Here is an 18,344-nt window from a genome sequence, read left to right as displayed (position 1 = left end):
TACTTACTGAATTCTTTCTTTGTGTCAGGCCCATGTTAAATGTTTCACCTGTGTTATGTAGTGCTGTGTTATGTACTGCTTTGCTCAAGGAGCTTGGGAAGTGCTGTGAGTTGTCAGAGCTGGTGGCTCTGGTGCTGCAGACCAGGACCCTGCTCTTAAGGGCCTGTGAGAATGACTACAAGTACCCAAGGGAAAAAAATGTTAATTTGTAAATTGGACTTATTAAAATAACTGTTTAAGTTAGATGTTAAAAAATCCTTAGTAGTACTTTTCAAGGATTAAGAAGAAATTGTTGTTTCTACTGTAAATACTCATTTTCTGTAATTTTGCTGATGACAAATGTTGGCATGTATTCTACTGTTATATTTGTTGCTGGGAATTGAACCCAGGACCTCTTGCATGCTCTATCACCAAGCTACACCTCCGCCCCTTGATTTGGATCTTAATCTTTCCTTGAGTCCCAAAGATTTGAGACTCTCACACTACATGGAAACTCATAAAAAGGAGAAGCACACACACACACACAAAATAGAAATGCATGTTTGGAAGGTCTATTTTTTCAATCTTAAGCTATACTCATGAAGAATTTATTTTCTGATACAAAACATTCCTCTGGACCCATAACTAGTTGATTAATAAAAAGAGGATTTGTAAAAACATATGGTACAGTTTAGTTTATTTTGACTCAGCTTGGATCAAATGCTGTAATTTTTTTTTTTTTTTACAGCTGCAGGGGTATACATATGAGGCTTTGGGTAGGAGCTGGATTACATATTACATGGTTGCTTTAAAGTTATATTTGATGGGGAATGAGTTAGTTGGAGGTGTTTCTGGTGTTCTTTTGAAATGGCAGGGTGCTTTTTGGGGAAGGTATTTCCACTGACTTTGAACCAATGCCTCCCTTGTTGACAGTCCATGTTGCCATAGTGATCTACATATTCTGTAACTGGTATTAGACAGGAATGTGGCGTTGGGTTGAGGAGGTGTGAGAGCAAGAGTGCAGCCCACCCATATGTGCATAGTCAGTTTGCTCAAGGAAGTCACTTCACAGCAGCCAGATGCCCAGTGGTCTTTCTATAACCTCTTTTTCCCACATTCTTTTTCCTGTGTATGTGTGGGTGTCTGAGTCAGGAATAATGTAACAGGATGAGAACCCTTTTTCCTCAACTGGCCTTGCAGTCCTTCCTCTCATCCAGACCCAAACCCTATTGAAAATTTGGGGGTATCCTTCCAATTCATGTTTAAAGAATTCTCTTACATTCTGTCTACAGCTCCATAAACCACAGTTTTGGAGTTTAGGAACTCAAAATATTTGCTGTATTTTCTTTTGATTTGGCTAAAGCTAGGTCATAAAAGTTATCAAGATAACCTTAAACTCTCAGTTCTTTCTAGTAGTCTCATTAGAGAATTTCAGTTTATCATTAGAGAATTTTGGAGGTATCCTCCAGTCATTCCTTTTCTTCATGTTATTCAACTTAGTGAAACTATGATACATATCGCCCAGGAGTTTGTAACCTGGCTAAGTTCCAGAATGTTCTTGATGATCTTTTCAAGATAAAATTTTCAAGAAGATTCTAAGCAATAACTTTACTCTTTCAAGAAGCTGCTTGTAGGTAGAGTGGTTGCCTCACAGGAGGCCCTGGGTTCAATCCCTGGCACCAAAAAAAAAAAAAAAAAAAAAAAGCTGCTTATGTCTTTGATGGATCTAGGATTGTTAGCTTTTTGTTGTTGTGACCAAAATACTCATTTCAGAGGTTCAGTCCATGGTTGACCTACTTAGTTTTTCTGGGTTCTAGGTGAGAGAAAACACCATGGCAGAAGAGCGTAGCAGAGGAAAGCTGCTCATAGCCGTCAGCAAGAAGAGGGAGAGGCAGGCAGGGAGGGAGGGGGAGACAGAAAAAGAGAAAAGTACCAGGGACAAAATAAAAACCTCAAAGGCCATGCCCTTCCTTCTTACAGTTAACCATCCAGTTAGTCCATTCAGATTATTAATCCATTTAATGGATTAGTCTACTAATCAGGTTATAATTCTCATAATCTCATCATTTCACTTTTGAACATTCCTACATTAACAGCTTTTGTGGGATACCTCATATCTAAACCATAACAAGGATTTTTTTTTAATTATTATTTTTTTAAATACCTTTATTTTTTTGTAGTTGTAGTTGGACACAATGACTTTATTTTATTTATTTATATGTGGTGCTGAGGATCGAACCCAGGGCCTTGCACATGCGAGGCAAGTGCTCTACTGCTGAGCCATAACCTCAGCCTCAAATACTTTCGTTTTATTTATTTATTTTTATGTGGTGCTGAGGATCAAACCCAGAGTTTTGCACATTCTACCGCTGAGCCACAATCCCAGCCCCATAACATGAATTTATAAGAAAGCACAGAAGCACAACTATCTACCCCCCTTTTTTGGTTTGAACCCAGGGGTGCTTAACTATTGAGCCACATCCTAGCCTGTTTTTTTAAATTATTTATTTTTTTGTTCTAATTAGTTATACATGACAGCGGAATGCATTTCAATTTATAGTATAACAGTGGAGCACAAATTTTCATTTCTCTGGTTGTACATGAAGTAGTCACCCATTCGTGTTATCATATATTCCACCATTTTTCCTACCCATCTGTCCCCTTCTTTATCTTCCCCAGCCTTTTTGGTTGTTGTTGTTTTTTGAGACAGGGTCTTGCTAAGTTGCTTAAGACCTCTCACTTTATTGCTGAGGTTGGCTTTGGACTTGGCAATCCTCTTGCCTCAGCCTCCTGAGCTGCTAGGATTACAGATGTGTGCCACTGTGCCCAGCTAGTTATAACCTTTTAAATACTCTTACCAAGCTGTATTGATGGTTTACTTATTAAACAATTTGCTTTCTTATATTTCTATTTCTTTAATGTCATAGTATTCAGAAAATAGTGGGAGGATTCAGTGTTTGTCCAATACAGTTGTCAGTGTAGGCCATGCCAGTGCTGACCCATGGAAACAGAATGCAAACCACATATGCAATTCTATTTTAAAAAAATTTTATTTTTTTTGTTATACATGACAGTAGAGCGTATTTTGACATTTTTATACAAACATGAAGTATATCTTATTCTAATTAAAATGAGCCACACGTAAAAGTGAAATAGGTAAAGTTCATATTTTATTTAACCAGTATACATCCAAATATTGTCATTTCAACAAAAGCCTATTGAGACGTCTTACAGTCTTTTTTATTCATACCAGCTCTGCAAAATCCAGGGTACATTTTACACTTAGAGCATTTCAAGATGGACCAGTCTCATCTCAAGCATCTCATTGTCACATGACAGGTGGCTACTTTGTTGTAAAGTACAAGTATAGAAAGTGCATGTTGTGACAGGTGAGACCATAAGGATCAGAGTGGGTAGGGTTAAGGGGAGGTTTAAGGTACCCAGAGGAACCAGGGCTAAGTAGATCTAAGCCATCAGGTGCCATCTGGAATGGTCAGCAGGGACCTTGGATATCTTCTCGACCAAAGATGTAGCAGTGATAGTAGTGGTGTAGGTTCCTTAAAATATTGTGGGAGTAGGGCACCGTGGCACAGGTCTGTAATTCTAGCAACTTGGGTAGCTGAGGCAGGAGGATCCCAAGTTCTAGGCCACAGATAACTTTGTGAAATCCACAGCAACTTAGACCCTATCTCAAAATATAAAAAGGACTGGGGATATAGCTCAATAGTCAGGTTTCCCTAATCCCCAGTACTAGGGATCAGTGGGAGATCACAGGGAAACAATCAGGTTTATGTAACTGTGCCATATCTCATTCTCCAAATAACTGTCTTTCTTCCATATTTCCTGGTTATCTGAGTAAATTATGATTCAAATAATATGAGTGGTTGTTATATAATTCTAAATTTATCACTATAAAAAATGAATAAGAGGGACGAGAATTAACCTACAAAATCCACAAAAGGTGGGATGTTAATTGTGTATTTTTTACACTTATGGTTGAATAAAACATACAGTAAAAAGTCTGAGGCTGGGGATATAGCTCAGTTGGTAGGGTGTTTGTCTTGCATGACAAGGCCCTGGGTTCAATCCCCAGTACCCCGCCCCAAAGGAAAAAAAAAAGTCTGAAATTTTGACTTTGAATACATTTAGATTAAGATTTTTTTTTCTTTTAAGGGGGTACAACCTAGGGGTTAAGGGTAGTTTTTGGTAAGTTGTAAAATTTAAAGGTCCAAAACTTTGAAGAACTCAGTAAGTTATGGAGATAGCCACAAAAATCATTTGATGATTACTTACTGTGTGCCATTATATTCTATTGTCATAGTACAGATGAGAAAACTGAGGCATGGAGATAGGATCTAACATTCAATTTTGCACATAAAAGAAGAGCTGGAATTGGAACCCAGGCTGTTTGGATCCAGAACAGACACTATTAACAAGTGTGGGGCTGACTTTTGTTTCTTTCTTTTCAGATTTTTTTTTTTTTTTGGTATTTAGCCATGTTTTTTCCCCCATTACATAATTTTTACTGTGAAAATATTGGCATAACCTGAATAGAGGATAGAAAGACTCAAAATGCTGTACTAGTCTTTGCAGCTTTTCTCTAAATTCTGAACTACATCAGAATACAATTTTAGAAAAAGACTCACCAGCGACAACATAGATCTAATTTTTTAAAAATCTTCTCTAACTAGCCTTTTTTTTTTTTAAAAAAAAAATATTTTTAGTTGTAGATGGACACAATACCTTTATTTTGTTTATGTAGTTTTAAGTGGTGCTGGGGATTGAACCCAGGACCTCACATATGCTACGTCAGCGTTCTACCACTGAGCTACAACCCAGCCCCTCTAACCAGCCTTTTATTTTTATCTGGAACTATTTGTGACTAAACATTATTGGGGAAAATTATTAGCAACATAAAGGGGACGGTTGTAAAGAACTCAGAGAACTTTCTTACGGTTCAGTAAGAAAAGCAGGCATCAACAATGAACAAAGGGAAAGGAAAAATAACAAAAACCAAATGGTCTACAGTGTATGAAGATATGATTTTCACTAGAAAGTTAGTATGTAATCTGCATGAAATGCCTTTTTCCCTTTTTTGAAATTGGAAAAATATTGGATAAAGAAAGATAGTATTCAGTTTTCCAAGGGGTTTGAGCAAACAGGCCAACTGACTGAGGTCAAGTGGCAGAAATGTATTTCAGCATTACTTAAAGTGAGATGAAAAAAATGGCAAGAATTTAAAATTTTAAAATGATGGAGCAAATAAAGAATTTGGAATACAAAACTGTTGTATAGTTGCTCTTGAAGATTTTTATATATATGGTGGATGTCACTGTGGAAGCTGATTATAAAATGTGTACTGTAGTTTAATGTTTGTTTAAAAACATATTTATGTGCCCACCTGTAGGGCTCACCCCTGTGCTTTGCTGCTCACTGGGTGTGTGACAAGATACCTCATCTCTTATTACTTGAGTTTTTTTCACAGAGATTTCATTACCAGTTTTCAGGTGTTGAAGTTAGATGAAAAGCAAAGGAAGATTTCTCTGTAGTGCATGGCATACATGCCTGCTAAATGGCTTTCAAAATTTTCCAAAAATCTTAAATCTGGGGAGTAGATTGCTTGCTGGCAATTAAATTTTTATTATTTTTTTCCTATCCATATTTATACTTTTCTACAAAAAGACATGTTTTGCAAATTTTTAAAAAGAGGTTAGAAAATGCTTAATTTACTTTTAAGTTATAGATGGCAAAGGTAGAATAGATGAGAATTTATTTTATTGCTTACTGAGCTGAAAAACTTAGAACTCACTCATTCGATGTTGAAAATAGCCCTTCAGCCACATTTATATTTAATAGCATTTGTAAAGAAATAGTAGGTTTTAACAATCCTGCTGATTGTTTATCTTTAAATAAAGTAGGTGGGAAGGCAAGGGTTAAAGCAGAAGGAAATAAAAATTAAAAAATGGTAAATGCCAGTTATTTATATTAGTTTTTGGCAAAATTTCAAAATTTTAAAATTTTCTTTTATTTTGAACTGGGAAGTATTTTACCCCTTAAGAAAGAGGAAGTCATGACCTGGGGATGTAGCTCAGGGGCAGAGCTAGTGCATACTGTGCAAGGCCCTGGGTTCCATCCCCAGCACTGCAAAGAAAGTCATGCTGTCAGATGATTTATTAATTGAAGGGGTTGAATATAATAATGATATTTCCAGTTATTTTTCCTCATTTTATTTTCATGTTGTCTCAAAATCCTTGAAGCATCCATAATATATGGTGGTGGTGCATGCTTTTTTTAAAAAAATATTTATTTTTTAGTTGTAGTTGGACACGATACCTTTTATTTTATTTATTTACATGTGGTGCTGAGGATCGAACCCAGGACCTCGCACACGCTAGGCAAGCACTGTACTGCTGAGCCACAACCCCAGCCGCATGGTGCATTTTTAATTACTACCTGTTGAATGATTCCTCTTTACATTTAAAATGGAATTGTTCTATTTTTTTTTTTCATGGTTTTCGTGTAAACCAGTCCTCGGGTTGTATATACTTAGGCATGGGTATAGGAGGAAATCCAGGTTATATATTCCATTTTCTTAGAACATACATCTTTTTGTCCATTGGTTGCATTCTGGAGTGACTATCAAGAAGAGGTTCAGAAGAAACAAAAGTAAACCTAATTCTTATAAATACATTGATTTATTTTATACAGTTTCTCTCTGTACCTATTTACTACATTTGAGATTTTATAAATGTTTGTTGGTATGTTTTTGAAAGAAGAGTATCGTAGAGAAATTGCTTAATATCTTAATATATGTGGCTGATTCATCACTGTTGAATTTGTAACCAGGAGTGCTAGAACCATACTTGGAAGAAGATTATCTCATGCATCCAAATTAAACTTAAACAAGTCCCTCTCCTCATTGCCCATGGCTTTTTTTTTTTTTTTTTGGTGAATCCTTGATTTTCTTTTTTTTTTTTCCCCCAGGGCAATAACAGGTATTTATTTAACTTTCTCAAACCCAAGAACAACTTATTACTTATCAAACATAGAAAAAACTTAATGGATTTTGTTAGTGTTCCCATAGCTACAAAGTTCTAAATAAAAATTTTATGTACAGCATCAGCTGACTGACACTAGAAGCAGTTACTAAACACCTACAGTGACAATTTCCACATGTCTGGCTACTTCTAGGGGTTATGTGGTATGCCATACTGTCAATGAAATGGTAAGTGTGCTCCATCTTTACAGATAGCAATGCTTACTCCAGGTTAAATAATCACATGTGTATGCAGTTAGTGTTCAATATAAGTTTTCCCCTTAAATGAAATATATAGAGAACCCCAATATGTAAAAGCAAGTTTTAGGAAATTGCATTGGCAGTGGTGACTGGCTAATATATATCCTCATTCTACATACATGCTGGGGAAATTACAGGTTACAGGAATATATGCAGTATGGGGATGTGGGGAGAACACACACAAATACAGAATTGTACAGAACAAGTATAAAGGTCTCTCTCAACCTTTACACCCCTGGGGATATGCCCCTTCTCTCCCTGTGAACCTTGGGGAAATGCTTAGCACATCAAGCCTCAATGCCTTCCAATCTCAATTCAAAGACTGGGCATTGTACCAGAAACACAGAAGTTCTACAAATGTGGTTACCAATCCTAATTGCCCTCTTTTCAGGTAAATAATAAGAGGCAGCATAGTTCACATGCCATTATCTAGCTCTTTAAATCTTAAATTTTTCTGGCTTTTTAGTAACAACACGTTTTGTTTCTTTTTAAAATATTTTTTTATAGTAGATGGACACAATACCTTTATTTTATTTTTATGTGGTGCTGAGGATTGAACTCAGTGCCTCACATGTGCTAGGCAATCACCCTACCAACTAAGATAGAGCCCCAGCCCAACAACACATTTTCAACAAATTAATATTTCTTCTTGTGTTCAGGCCAACAACATATTTTCAATTAATATTTCTTCTTGTGTTCATATAGGTTTTAAGATTCAGACATATCTCCTCTTTTAGAAGAGTGAATAGCAATGAATCTGTCTAAACAATGAGAAAGTACTTAATATTCCTAAAAGGTATACTATCCTGTTTTCTTTCTTTTCCAGTACTGGGGATTGAACCCAGTGGTGCTCTACCACTGAGTTACACCCCCAGCCCTTATTTTTTATTTGGAAACAAGATTTTACTGTTACCCAAGCTATCCTTGAATTTGTGATTCTCCTGCCTCTGCCTCCCAAACAGACGGGATTACAGGTCTACACCACTGTAACCAACTCTAATCTGTTTTTTGAATACGGTGGTTCTTTTTCTTTTCTGCATATTCTTCTAGCCGAAGAAGCCACTTGGTCCAATACTGGGAACAGAGCTCTGCATCCATGAAATGTGGGTGGGCAGGGGATCCATCTTTGTAAGCTACCACAATCAGGCCACAGTGAACCTGAAAACTGTAGTTGGCATCATGGTTTATGGCACCCACATATGCCACAACTTGTAGAGGGTTGTCATATGTATTTTGGATAAAAGGCTTTTGGTTTCTCTGATGTCTTCCAATCAATCACACACAACTTGCCCTGATACTCAGCCACACAGTCCAGTAGACCTACATACTTTAAGGTCTCATGCTGAACAGCGCTTTTAAGAGCCCGCACTCCACTGACATCTTTCAGAATATGTTGGATGCTTTCGATGTAGCCACATTTGAGGATTTCTTCATCTCTCTCTTTTATGTTCCCCTGGGGTGAAAGTATGCTTTCCAAGGCTTCATGGAACTGTTTCCCTTGTAAAAAGATGTCTTGGACGCCACCACGCTTTGTTAACTCCCAGGGCGCCAACACCTTCTCGGGAATCCTACTTTGGCCTGGAGTCCCCTTGATTTTCTAATATGCATCATGGATCTAAGGCAGGAGAGGGTAGAGTTAAAATTATAGTATTTCTCTTCCTTCTTTTCTCCTCCTTTCCTCTCTTCTCACCCATTTTTTAAAATAAGAGACTGTTTTATGTGAATGGTGAAAGAGAACCAGGGAATTATTTTGATTATTTCCCTAAACAAATAATTTGTGCTCTATCAGTGCTTAAATATTGCTTAAGTATTAGACTGTCTGGTATTGAGGGTCCAGTAAACACTTCATAGAGTGAGATAGCTTAGTATTGGGTAGATGTTTGTCCATTGTTTTAGAGCAATAAAAACCAGAAGTTCTTAGAAGAGAAAGTTGCTATTACAAACAGATTTGAATTGAAAATGTAATTTAAAAACTATGAAGTGTCTTAACACTGACATGCTTTTAAAACAGTTGGGGACAGGTGAAAGTTGGATATAGGAAATTGCTCCTTTAATCTTAGTTTTTTAACTTAAATTTTTTTTTTTTGTCCTTTACTTTGCACACACTAGTGGATGGTTCACTGAGTAGTATTAAGTTATATTGTTATTATTATTAGGAATCATTCTATTAAATTATTTATAGTAGTTATATTCTATAAAGCCCCCCTGACTGTTGAAGTAGTGAATTCATTAGTCAGTTTTCTGTCACTATACCAAAATACCTGCTTTATAATTACATTATAAAGCAAAAGGTTTATTGTGGTTTACAGTCAATTGAGTGGACTCATTGATTTGGGCCTGAAATGGCAGTGGCAGGAAACGTATGGGGGAGCACACTCATGGCCAGTAAGAAGGGGAGAAGAGGAAGAGGCTGGGGACATGCCCCCAGTGATTTGAGGACCACCCATAAGTCCCCACTACTCAGAGGTCTATTCACAGTACCTCCCAGTAGTTCCACTCTGGGGACCAACCCTTTCCTTTGAGGAACATTCAACATGTAACTATAGCAGCGAATAATGAACCATTCCTCTTAGGGGAAATACAGGATTAGGCTTTTGTATTCTCTTTCTGATCCATACATAACCTTGTTTTTTTTTTTTTTTGGACAGCATGCCTTTATTTTATTTGCTTATTGTTGTATGCGGTGTTAAGGATTGAACCCAGTGCCTCACACATGCTAGCCAAGTACTCTGCCCGTGAGGTCCAGCCCTGTAACCTTGTTTTATGTGTGTCCAAGTCTAAAACTACCTTAACTTAATATATGTGGCTGATTCATCAATGTTGAATTTGTAACCAGGAGTGCTAGAACCATACCTGGAGGAAGATTATCTCATGCACATGTTTTCTGTTCAAGGCACCTCATAGCCTTCTTTCACTACTTCAGCAGTGTGCTTGAGGGCCATTGTAAACAATGAAATCATCAAAGAAAGCACAGAAAAGGGGAAAATCAGGCACTGAATATACCTCAAAAAGGATTCTTGTTCATAGATGAGAACCAAAACAAGGAGTCCGTGTGGTGCCTTGTTCAGCCCTAGCTGGGAACACGTGTTGGACAACTTGAAGTTTTCTTTTCACATGTTCTTGAATGACCACAAAAGTGCCAGCGGTATTGAATGTTGGAGTTACAAATCAATTTTAACAAGTAGGTGAATTCCCAAATATGGAATCCTTGAGCATGATGATGGATTTTGGAATCAGGCATTGATCTGGAAGCTCAGTTTTCAGTCACTCAGCTCCTAATGTTTAGTTGACTCTGCCCACCTGCCATTTCTGCTCTGGTCCTGCTATTCTCCAACAAGCTTCAGTGTAAAGTGTGTGTGTGTGTGTGTGTGTATGTGTGTGTGTGTGTGTGTGTGTGTAGGTGTAGGCTGCTGTCAATCTAGTAAGCAAGAAAATAGAAAGTGCCCAAGTAATGTAGTCTGGTAGTGAATAAAACTAAAGCTTAGCTATAGAGAATTTACTACTGATTGTTCCCAAAATTGTTGGATAAATCAGAGATTTCTGTTGTGCTTACCTTTCCTTGTACTTTGAGTATTAGTGTCATTTATGATGGGGAGCATAAATACTGGATTCAGAAGTAGACTGTTCTGTATGTCACACAAATCTGCATGCATACAGACCATACTGCTTCAAGTATTTTAAATTCTGCCACTGAGTTTGGCTTCTCCTTTCCATGTGGTCTTAAGAGTTGCTCACAGCTGCAGTTCATGATGATGTGTTTCCTAAGGAGTCTAGTTCAATTTGGTGCTTGTTGTGAGTTGGTGTGAAATTAAAAAGATGATTTGAATGTGGTCAAGGACCAAGTTTGAACACAGCTTGTCAATTGATTATTAGGGAGGTTTTTAATTTTTTCTTTTAAAGACTGTCAGATTGATTTTATGTGAAAGCTTACTTTTTAAGATTAATAAACATGTATTAATCATGTGCTAAAGTCCTGTGCTAGATAAATAATACACGTTCTTCCCTGTCTTTTAGGAGCTCACAATCTAGTTCAGGACATAAAATATTTTTTTAAAAAAATTTTATTTAGTTATAGTTGGACACAATACCTTTATTTTATTTATTTATTTTTATGCGGTGCTGAGGATCAAACCCAGTGCCTGGCCCATGCTAGGCGAGCGCTCTACCACTGAGCCACAACGCCAGCCCCGTAATAAAATATTAAAAAATAAAATAAATAGCAAAAGTGTGGGCTTTTGGAAATAAATTGGACGGAGGGTGTTTGAGGAGAGTGGAGTAAGAAGTAAATAAGGTCAGCATCGATTATTACTTTGTGGCTTTTAATCATTGTGTGTGAGTGTGTGAGTTTAAAATAGGATATCATCTAAGTTTTGCATTTCAGGAATACAATAATGTGTGAACTTGATAAGAGTGTTAGTAGGAGACAAGTTACTGCTTTCTCTGCAGGGATGAAGGCTTAATCTTCATGTTTGACAGAGTGGGGAAAACTGAGTAGGAACAAGAGTCCATAGGTCTAGATCACTGAATATGGATAAGGAGAATCAGAAAGTAAGCTCTTAGGCCTTTACAGTAATGAATATTTCCTCTCTCTAAGTGTGTAAGTCATTCTCCAACTTTAATCTAAATCCAGAAATTTGGAGGCCAAATGCCCATGCTTAAATCTATGAAAGTCTTTTGCATTGTTCTATTTTTTTACTTTATCATAAAACATGTTTTAGATTGACAGGTCCACATGAGTATATATTTTTTTAAAGAAAATAATTTTATTCTAGAATAATGTAGATTACAGAATAGTTACAAAGATAGTCTAGGAAGTTCTTCTGTAGCTCTCACCAAGTTTTTCTAATGTCAGTATCTTACATTATTATGATTAATTTGTACGAACTTAAGAAGTCACATTGGTATATTTCTGTTGACTTTGTTCTGACCCCACTGGCTTTTCCACTAGTGAGTGTGTCTTTTCCAGGATAGCATGCAGGATACCATGTTGCATTCTGTCATCATACCTCCTTAAAACTCTCTTTTGACCTGTGCTTCTCATTCTTCACGTGTTTTTCATGACCTTGAGAGGTCAGATATTCTGTGGGATGTCCCTTAACTGGGATTTGCCTTATGTGTTTCTCTAGACTGCAGTTAAGGGTGTTTGGGAGGAAGACCACAGACATTAAGTACTGTTTTCATTACATTATATTAAAGGTGCATCCCTGTCCACATAACTTATCACTGTTAATGTTGATCTTGATTACCTTGCCAGGTTGGGTTTGTCAGATTTCTCCACTGTAAAATTACATTCCCTGCCACATCTATTCTTTGGAAGCAAGTTATTAAATTCAGCCTGTACTTAAGGGGTGGAGGAATTAAAGTTTACCTTCTGGAAGAGGGCATCTAGATAAATTGCAGTACTATATTTGGAATGCTTCTATAAAATAGATTTACCTCGTTTACCACATTTATTCGATTATTTATACCAGTATGAATTTAGATATATTCATTTTATACTTTGGGTTATAATTTAATAGAATATGATTTACTACTTAGGTTTTTTTTTTTTTTTTCTAGCTTGTGGCATTGGAGCTTCTTCATGTTTGCTTCTATTTTCATTTGATGTGACTTTCTCCCCACCTACTGTTTCTTTGAGCAGGTTCTTAACTTCTCAGCACTACTAAATGCTCCAGGCTCATCTTGCATTTTCCCTCTCCCAGGCCTAGAGTCAGCCATTTCTGTAGGAACCCCTGGATCCTTTCACTAGAGAAGGGTATTAGAATCCAGCATCTGGCTGCTGGGGGTGCTCATTGCCACTGGGGTGTTACCTCGTCTAGGCTTTCATAGGGCAGGGCCAGGAAGTAGATGTGTATATACAGACACACATAAGTAGAGTTTTGTTATGCCAAAGGATTTTCTAAGTAAAAATACAGAATAAAGCAGTTTTCTAATAACATTAGAGTGGTAGATCTAAAAAAAATAAAATAAAATAAACTAGCTTTAAAGTCTTTATTGTTTGTGTTGTTATCATCTAGTGACAAGGGTAAATCACAAAAAAAGTGTAAACTACTGTAAAGTACTTTTTTAGGTTTTTTAAAAAATTTGTTACTATTAGTTTATCATTCTATATGTTGTTTTTGTAATAACAATATGCAGAGAGTCCTATAAACCACTATATTTGTTTCTGGACTTGATTTCCAATGGGTCATAAACTCATGCATTATAATCTGTTTCAGATACTTGTGAACTTAATAGAACTATTTCAGAATTGTGGTATGAAAATTAAAGGCAGAATGCAGTACAAAGGCTGCAACATTTTAGGCAACAGTTTATGTTATGTTGCTTCCCTTTGGATTTTTTTTCCTCATTGTGACCTTTTGAGTAAAATTGCTTAAGACTTTTTTTTCCTTCCTTTTTCCTTTTTGGCAGTATGGGGGATTAAACCAGGGCTTTGCACATACGAGGCAAGTGCTCTACTATTAAGCCACAACCCTAGCCTGGTTTGATTTTTTAATGTATTCTGTACATTGTTTAATTTTTATGTGTTAAAAGGAAGCTAAAAGTTCTATTATCCTATCTTCTTTCATTTTTTATATAAAAATTGTATTAAGCTCAATATAAGTTAAGTGTTGTTCATAGTGCCCCCCAAAACTGATATTACAATCATTACTAAAATGCAGATATCCTGTTATTGTTCCCCCTCCACCTTATTACAGTGCAGTCATCTGATTTATTTTAAGCTTCATTAAATATTTTATTAGAATCTGATAGCCCCTTTTCATTTATTGTTCAATTAAAAGCTTAACCTTGTATTGAACAAAGTTTTAGGGACTGCTTGATACATGATAGGCACTGTGCTTTGAAGTCTTATGTAAAATCTGCCCCTGAGGACTTACATCAGAATATTGTAAAGAATTGGTTGAGAAGCAGAGTTTAAAAGCATTTTAGTTTTGTTGCAGAAGCATAGTCCATATGGACTATTAGACTTTAGTTATTTATGAACTTGTATTGTTTGTATTTATGGAGTGATCTAGGATTCACATAGCACTGTGAAAAATGTGTATTTACTCAAATGGTCATGAAAACTTTGTCCATATATATGCGTTACGCAGCATGTTTATCTTACTAATTCTGTTAGAATTAATATTAAATACATTTATGTTTTCTGAGAGCGATAGTTAGAAGAAAATGTCTTTTATGTACTTGGTGGTTGACAGGTTATAGGGTGTTGTTATTCTGAGATAATTTAGTTACTGAATTTAATGTCTCATTTGGTAGTAAAAGGTTATGCTTATGATTAGTTCAGAATAAATTTACATATTTTTTAGACCTAGGTGTAAGAATCAGCCAGAATAATCCATATCAACTACACATCATGGTCTTAATTTTTTGTTACTATTGTTTTCATTATTATTTTTGGATGAGACAGGAAACTATAGAGTAACTTGAATTAACAATAATTAATTCATGGTATTGGATTTCACACCAGGGTGTGTTCATGTAGCCTATTTTTTAAAAAGGAATTTCATTTTTATGGCCTTCATTTCCATTCTGGTTAGGAGGCACTAGGGCAAGATTCTTTGACATGTTGTTTAAAAAGCACAATAGTCTATGAAAGTACCGACAAGAGAAAGTTATAGAAACTTAGAATAGAAACCTAGAAATTACCAAATGGATTCATGTATTTATGATTCATTTTGTAAGTATTATGCATCTCAAGTGTATTCTTGGTTCAGTTTTCTATTTTTTTTTTAAATTTCTGGTGTTATATTTCATTGTCTTACCTCTGATTAGTGTATATTGGAATGTTTGCTAGGTGTCATTCACTTTAATTGTTTACACTTTTATATTGGTCAAATACTATATTCTTTTCTTTTTCAAAACTAGGGATTTAACCCAGGGGTGTTCTACCACTGAGCTACATCCCTAGTTATTTTATTTTATTTTTTATTTTGAGATGGGGTCTTACTAAGTTGTTCAAGCTTAGCTTGAACTTGCAATCTTCCTGCCTCAGTCTCCCGAGTCCTGGAGTCAGGCGTGTGCTGGGCTCTGATACTATATGCTTTCAATAATCTCTTTTATTTGTCTTTAACAGACTTCTTAATTATATCACTAGCTTCATTAGCAGTCTAATTACCTAGTATAGTGTACATGAGTTTACTTTGATGTAGAATTTTGGAACAAGGTTGGGATCATCTAGTTCATTGGTTCCCTGACACTGAGACATCTGGAGAGCTTTAAAAAATTACTCATCCTGGGTTACTATCACATTCCCCATAGATTCTGATTTAATTGATTTGGAGTATTTTTTTTTTTTTGATGCTGGGCATGGAACCTTACACACGTTAGGCAAGCACTCCACCACTGAGCCACAACCCCAACCCTGGCACGAGACTTTTGAAACCCTTCCCCAGGTCATTCTAATGTGCCCGCAAGTTGGAGAACCATAGTTCCTTACACTGTGGACAAGAAAAGTAAGATCCAGTCTTGTTAATCAAGTAACTTCTATTTGAGGATACAAAATTATTATTAAAATTGGTAAATTTAGCATGACTCAAAATAGATGTTCATATTGGTGGTTTTAATAATTTAGAAATGTAGTTAACGAATGGAGAGGTCTTTATCCGAATCCTTTCTTTTTTCAGCTGTCAATGACTTTATAAGGTGAGGAGTTTGAATAACAGGATAGGAATGGCTAGATTTTTCCTGGGGTAAATAGTGACGCTCCTTGCCTCGCTTCTCACAATTTCCTGGAACTGGATCATTGCTCACTCTTGGAGAAAATATCTAGAATGACTTATAGGTTATTCAAGGAAGGATACTGTGCAAATTTTCAAGTAAGGGATGTTCTAACTGAAACAGTTAACCTACATTGAGACGTATACAGTGCTTGGCATTATATGCAGTAACTCTTCGATTAATATTTGAGTGAGTCTTTAAATACTATACCGGCAAGGATCTTCAGTTTAACTGATTGTTGAGGTAAGGAATCTGCCCTTTTATGAGTTGATTAATTTCTTTAGTTTTTTTAAAAAAATTGGGTTTGGGGCCAGGTGCTGTTGTGCTCACCTGTAATCCCAGTGGCCCAGGAGGCTGAGGCAGGAGGATTGCAAGTTCAAAGCCAGCCTCAGCAATGGTGAGGTGCTAAGCAACTTAGTGAGACCCTGTCTCTAAATAAAATACACAATAGGGCTGGGGATGTGGCTCAGTGGTTGAGTGCTCCTGAGTTCAATCCCTGGTACCACCCTCCCCCCAAAATGGGGGTTGGGGGCTGGGGAGGTAGCTCAGTGATAGAGTGCTTGCTTAGCATGTATGAGGTCCTGGGTTTGATCCCAAGCACCACGAAAACCAAAACCAAAACAAAACAATAAAAAAATTAGAATTGGGTTGATGTTTTCTAAGGATTTTCTGACTCAAGCATCTTATTTATGATTCTATAACCATTGACTTATGGAAGTGTAATTTTAAATAAATGACATAGTATCTCCTAGCAGTTCAGAGAAGTCAGTGTTCTCAGCCAGATAATTAGGAGATTGTCAGCCTAGAGTTGGAACTGGAGAAGCAGGATTCAGGCCGTTAGTGAAATGGCAAGAATCTTACTAGGTAGCTAGAATTGGGAAAGGACAATGACAGTGGTTCATTCCCTACACAATCCTTGAGTTCTCCTAAGAGGTAAAAGAGATCAACCCTTACTGACTTAGGTTCCATCTTTTGGAGTCCTTTCACTCATAAAGTTGACTTTGCTTTTGGAGAATGCGTACTCTTTCTGTCACTGAACTCAGATTTTAATCACTCCTTTCACTCACACTGCCTTGGTTTTTTCTTTCTTTCTTTTTTTTTTTAAATTTAGATTGCCTCAGAAATGGGTTACTCCACTCAGCACTTAAGAAAAGAACTAGTGGTTAATGATGGATATTTTGGGATGTCAAATGTACTTGATGATTTTTACAATAAACAGTTTCTGGAAATAGGTAGTAGACTGGGTTAATGAGTGACTAAAAAAGATTTTGGAATTCAGAGTCTCTTACTTATCAGAGGAAATTGGTGACTTGCTGAGGTTCTCCGACAGGATTTAATTCCAGATCTCAGATTCCTGTCCATGCTTTTTAAGAATTTTACATAAGATCAAGTGGGTGTAGGTAAACATTCTGTTTATAGAAATTGGTATGAGAATAATATGTGTACCTTAAGATTCTGTTTGCCGAGAAAGCCAATCAGTTGTATAACCTGTTATAAAAATATGTATAGTGTGAACCATTGAAAAGTGGGAGCTTATATATTTATTTAAAGCAATAATTTTTGGGTGTGAAAAAACATAGGATTTCTATATATTTGAAATTTAATATGAACCATAGAGATTTACATGAAGAAAATTTTAACTTGTATGGATGGTTATCATGATTCTTGAATTGGCAATAGGGACAATCTTAAACTATAGTAGGACACTGTGAGATTTTTAAATTTACCAAAAGAGCACATAGATGAGAAAAACTTGAGAAACTTAGCACTTAAAGCCAATATGGAATTCCGGTTAGCAGTTTTAACTTTCCATTTTGATTGATGGTCAGCTTCTTTCCCATTTCTTTTTACTTCTTTTTCCTTGTTTTGACAAGATCCAAGAGGATTAGAAAACTGAATGTTTTGGCATTTTTTTTCTTCCCTGTGGCCTTGAACAAAGATGGGAATATTCATTAATATAATTCTGTCTTGAAAAGAAATGCAGCTAATGGAAAGCAGATAGTGTGCTCTTTGTAAGAAGTTTCCAGGTAGGGGGAACATAAGCGATGTTATCCCTTTCTCTAGTAGAGCTATTACTGGGCATTATTATGTTGTTATCCACCTGAATCAATTCTCTATTTAGGTCAGGAGAAATTCCTGGAATTAGTTTGGGCAGTATTGTAGATGTGACATTTCTGTGTGTCTCTTTTGATTCTTTCTCAAGGAATAAAACAGCACTGCTTTGTCTGTTGGCTGGCCTGTGCCACATTTAATTAGTAAATGCATCCTTATGCTTCATGGTGGACTCATTTGTAAAGTAAAAGAATGTATTAATGGTGGACTCATTTAAAAATAAAGTGTGATCTTG

General features: G+C 36.2%; 2 protein-coding genes across 8 annotated transcripts in view; one reads left to right on the top strand and one right to left on the bottom strand.

Moving 5' to 3' along the window:
* Rapgef2 (Rap guanine nucleotide exchange factor 2) overlaps positions 1-18,344 on the top strand; it is a 261,682-nt gene that overhangs the window by 40,628 nt on the left and 202,710 nt on the right. The window lies entirely within an intron of this gene.
* On the bottom strand, positions 6,955-10,218 carry LOC124102669 (mitochondrial genome maintenance exonuclease 1-like). The gene is given in 3 exon segments (XM_046459143.2): positions 6,955-8,524; positions 8,526-8,873; positions 10,174-10,218. Coding segments are annotated over 3 exon segments (645 nt in total). The 3' UTR covers positions 6,955-8,272.

The sequence above is a fragment of the Marmota monax genome, unplaced genomic scaffold (assembly GCF_021218885.2).
Source record: "Marmota monax isolate L192 unplaced genomic scaffold, Marmota_monax_Labrador192_F-V1.1 WCK01_AAM20220418_F8-fsc00002, whole genome shotgun sequence".
NCBI lineage: Eukaryota > Metazoa > Chordata > Mammalia > Rodentia > Sciuridae > Marmota > Marmota monax.
The sequence above is the reverse complement of the archived record's forward strand: the minus strand, read 5'-3'. Positions and strand labels throughout refer to the sequence as shown.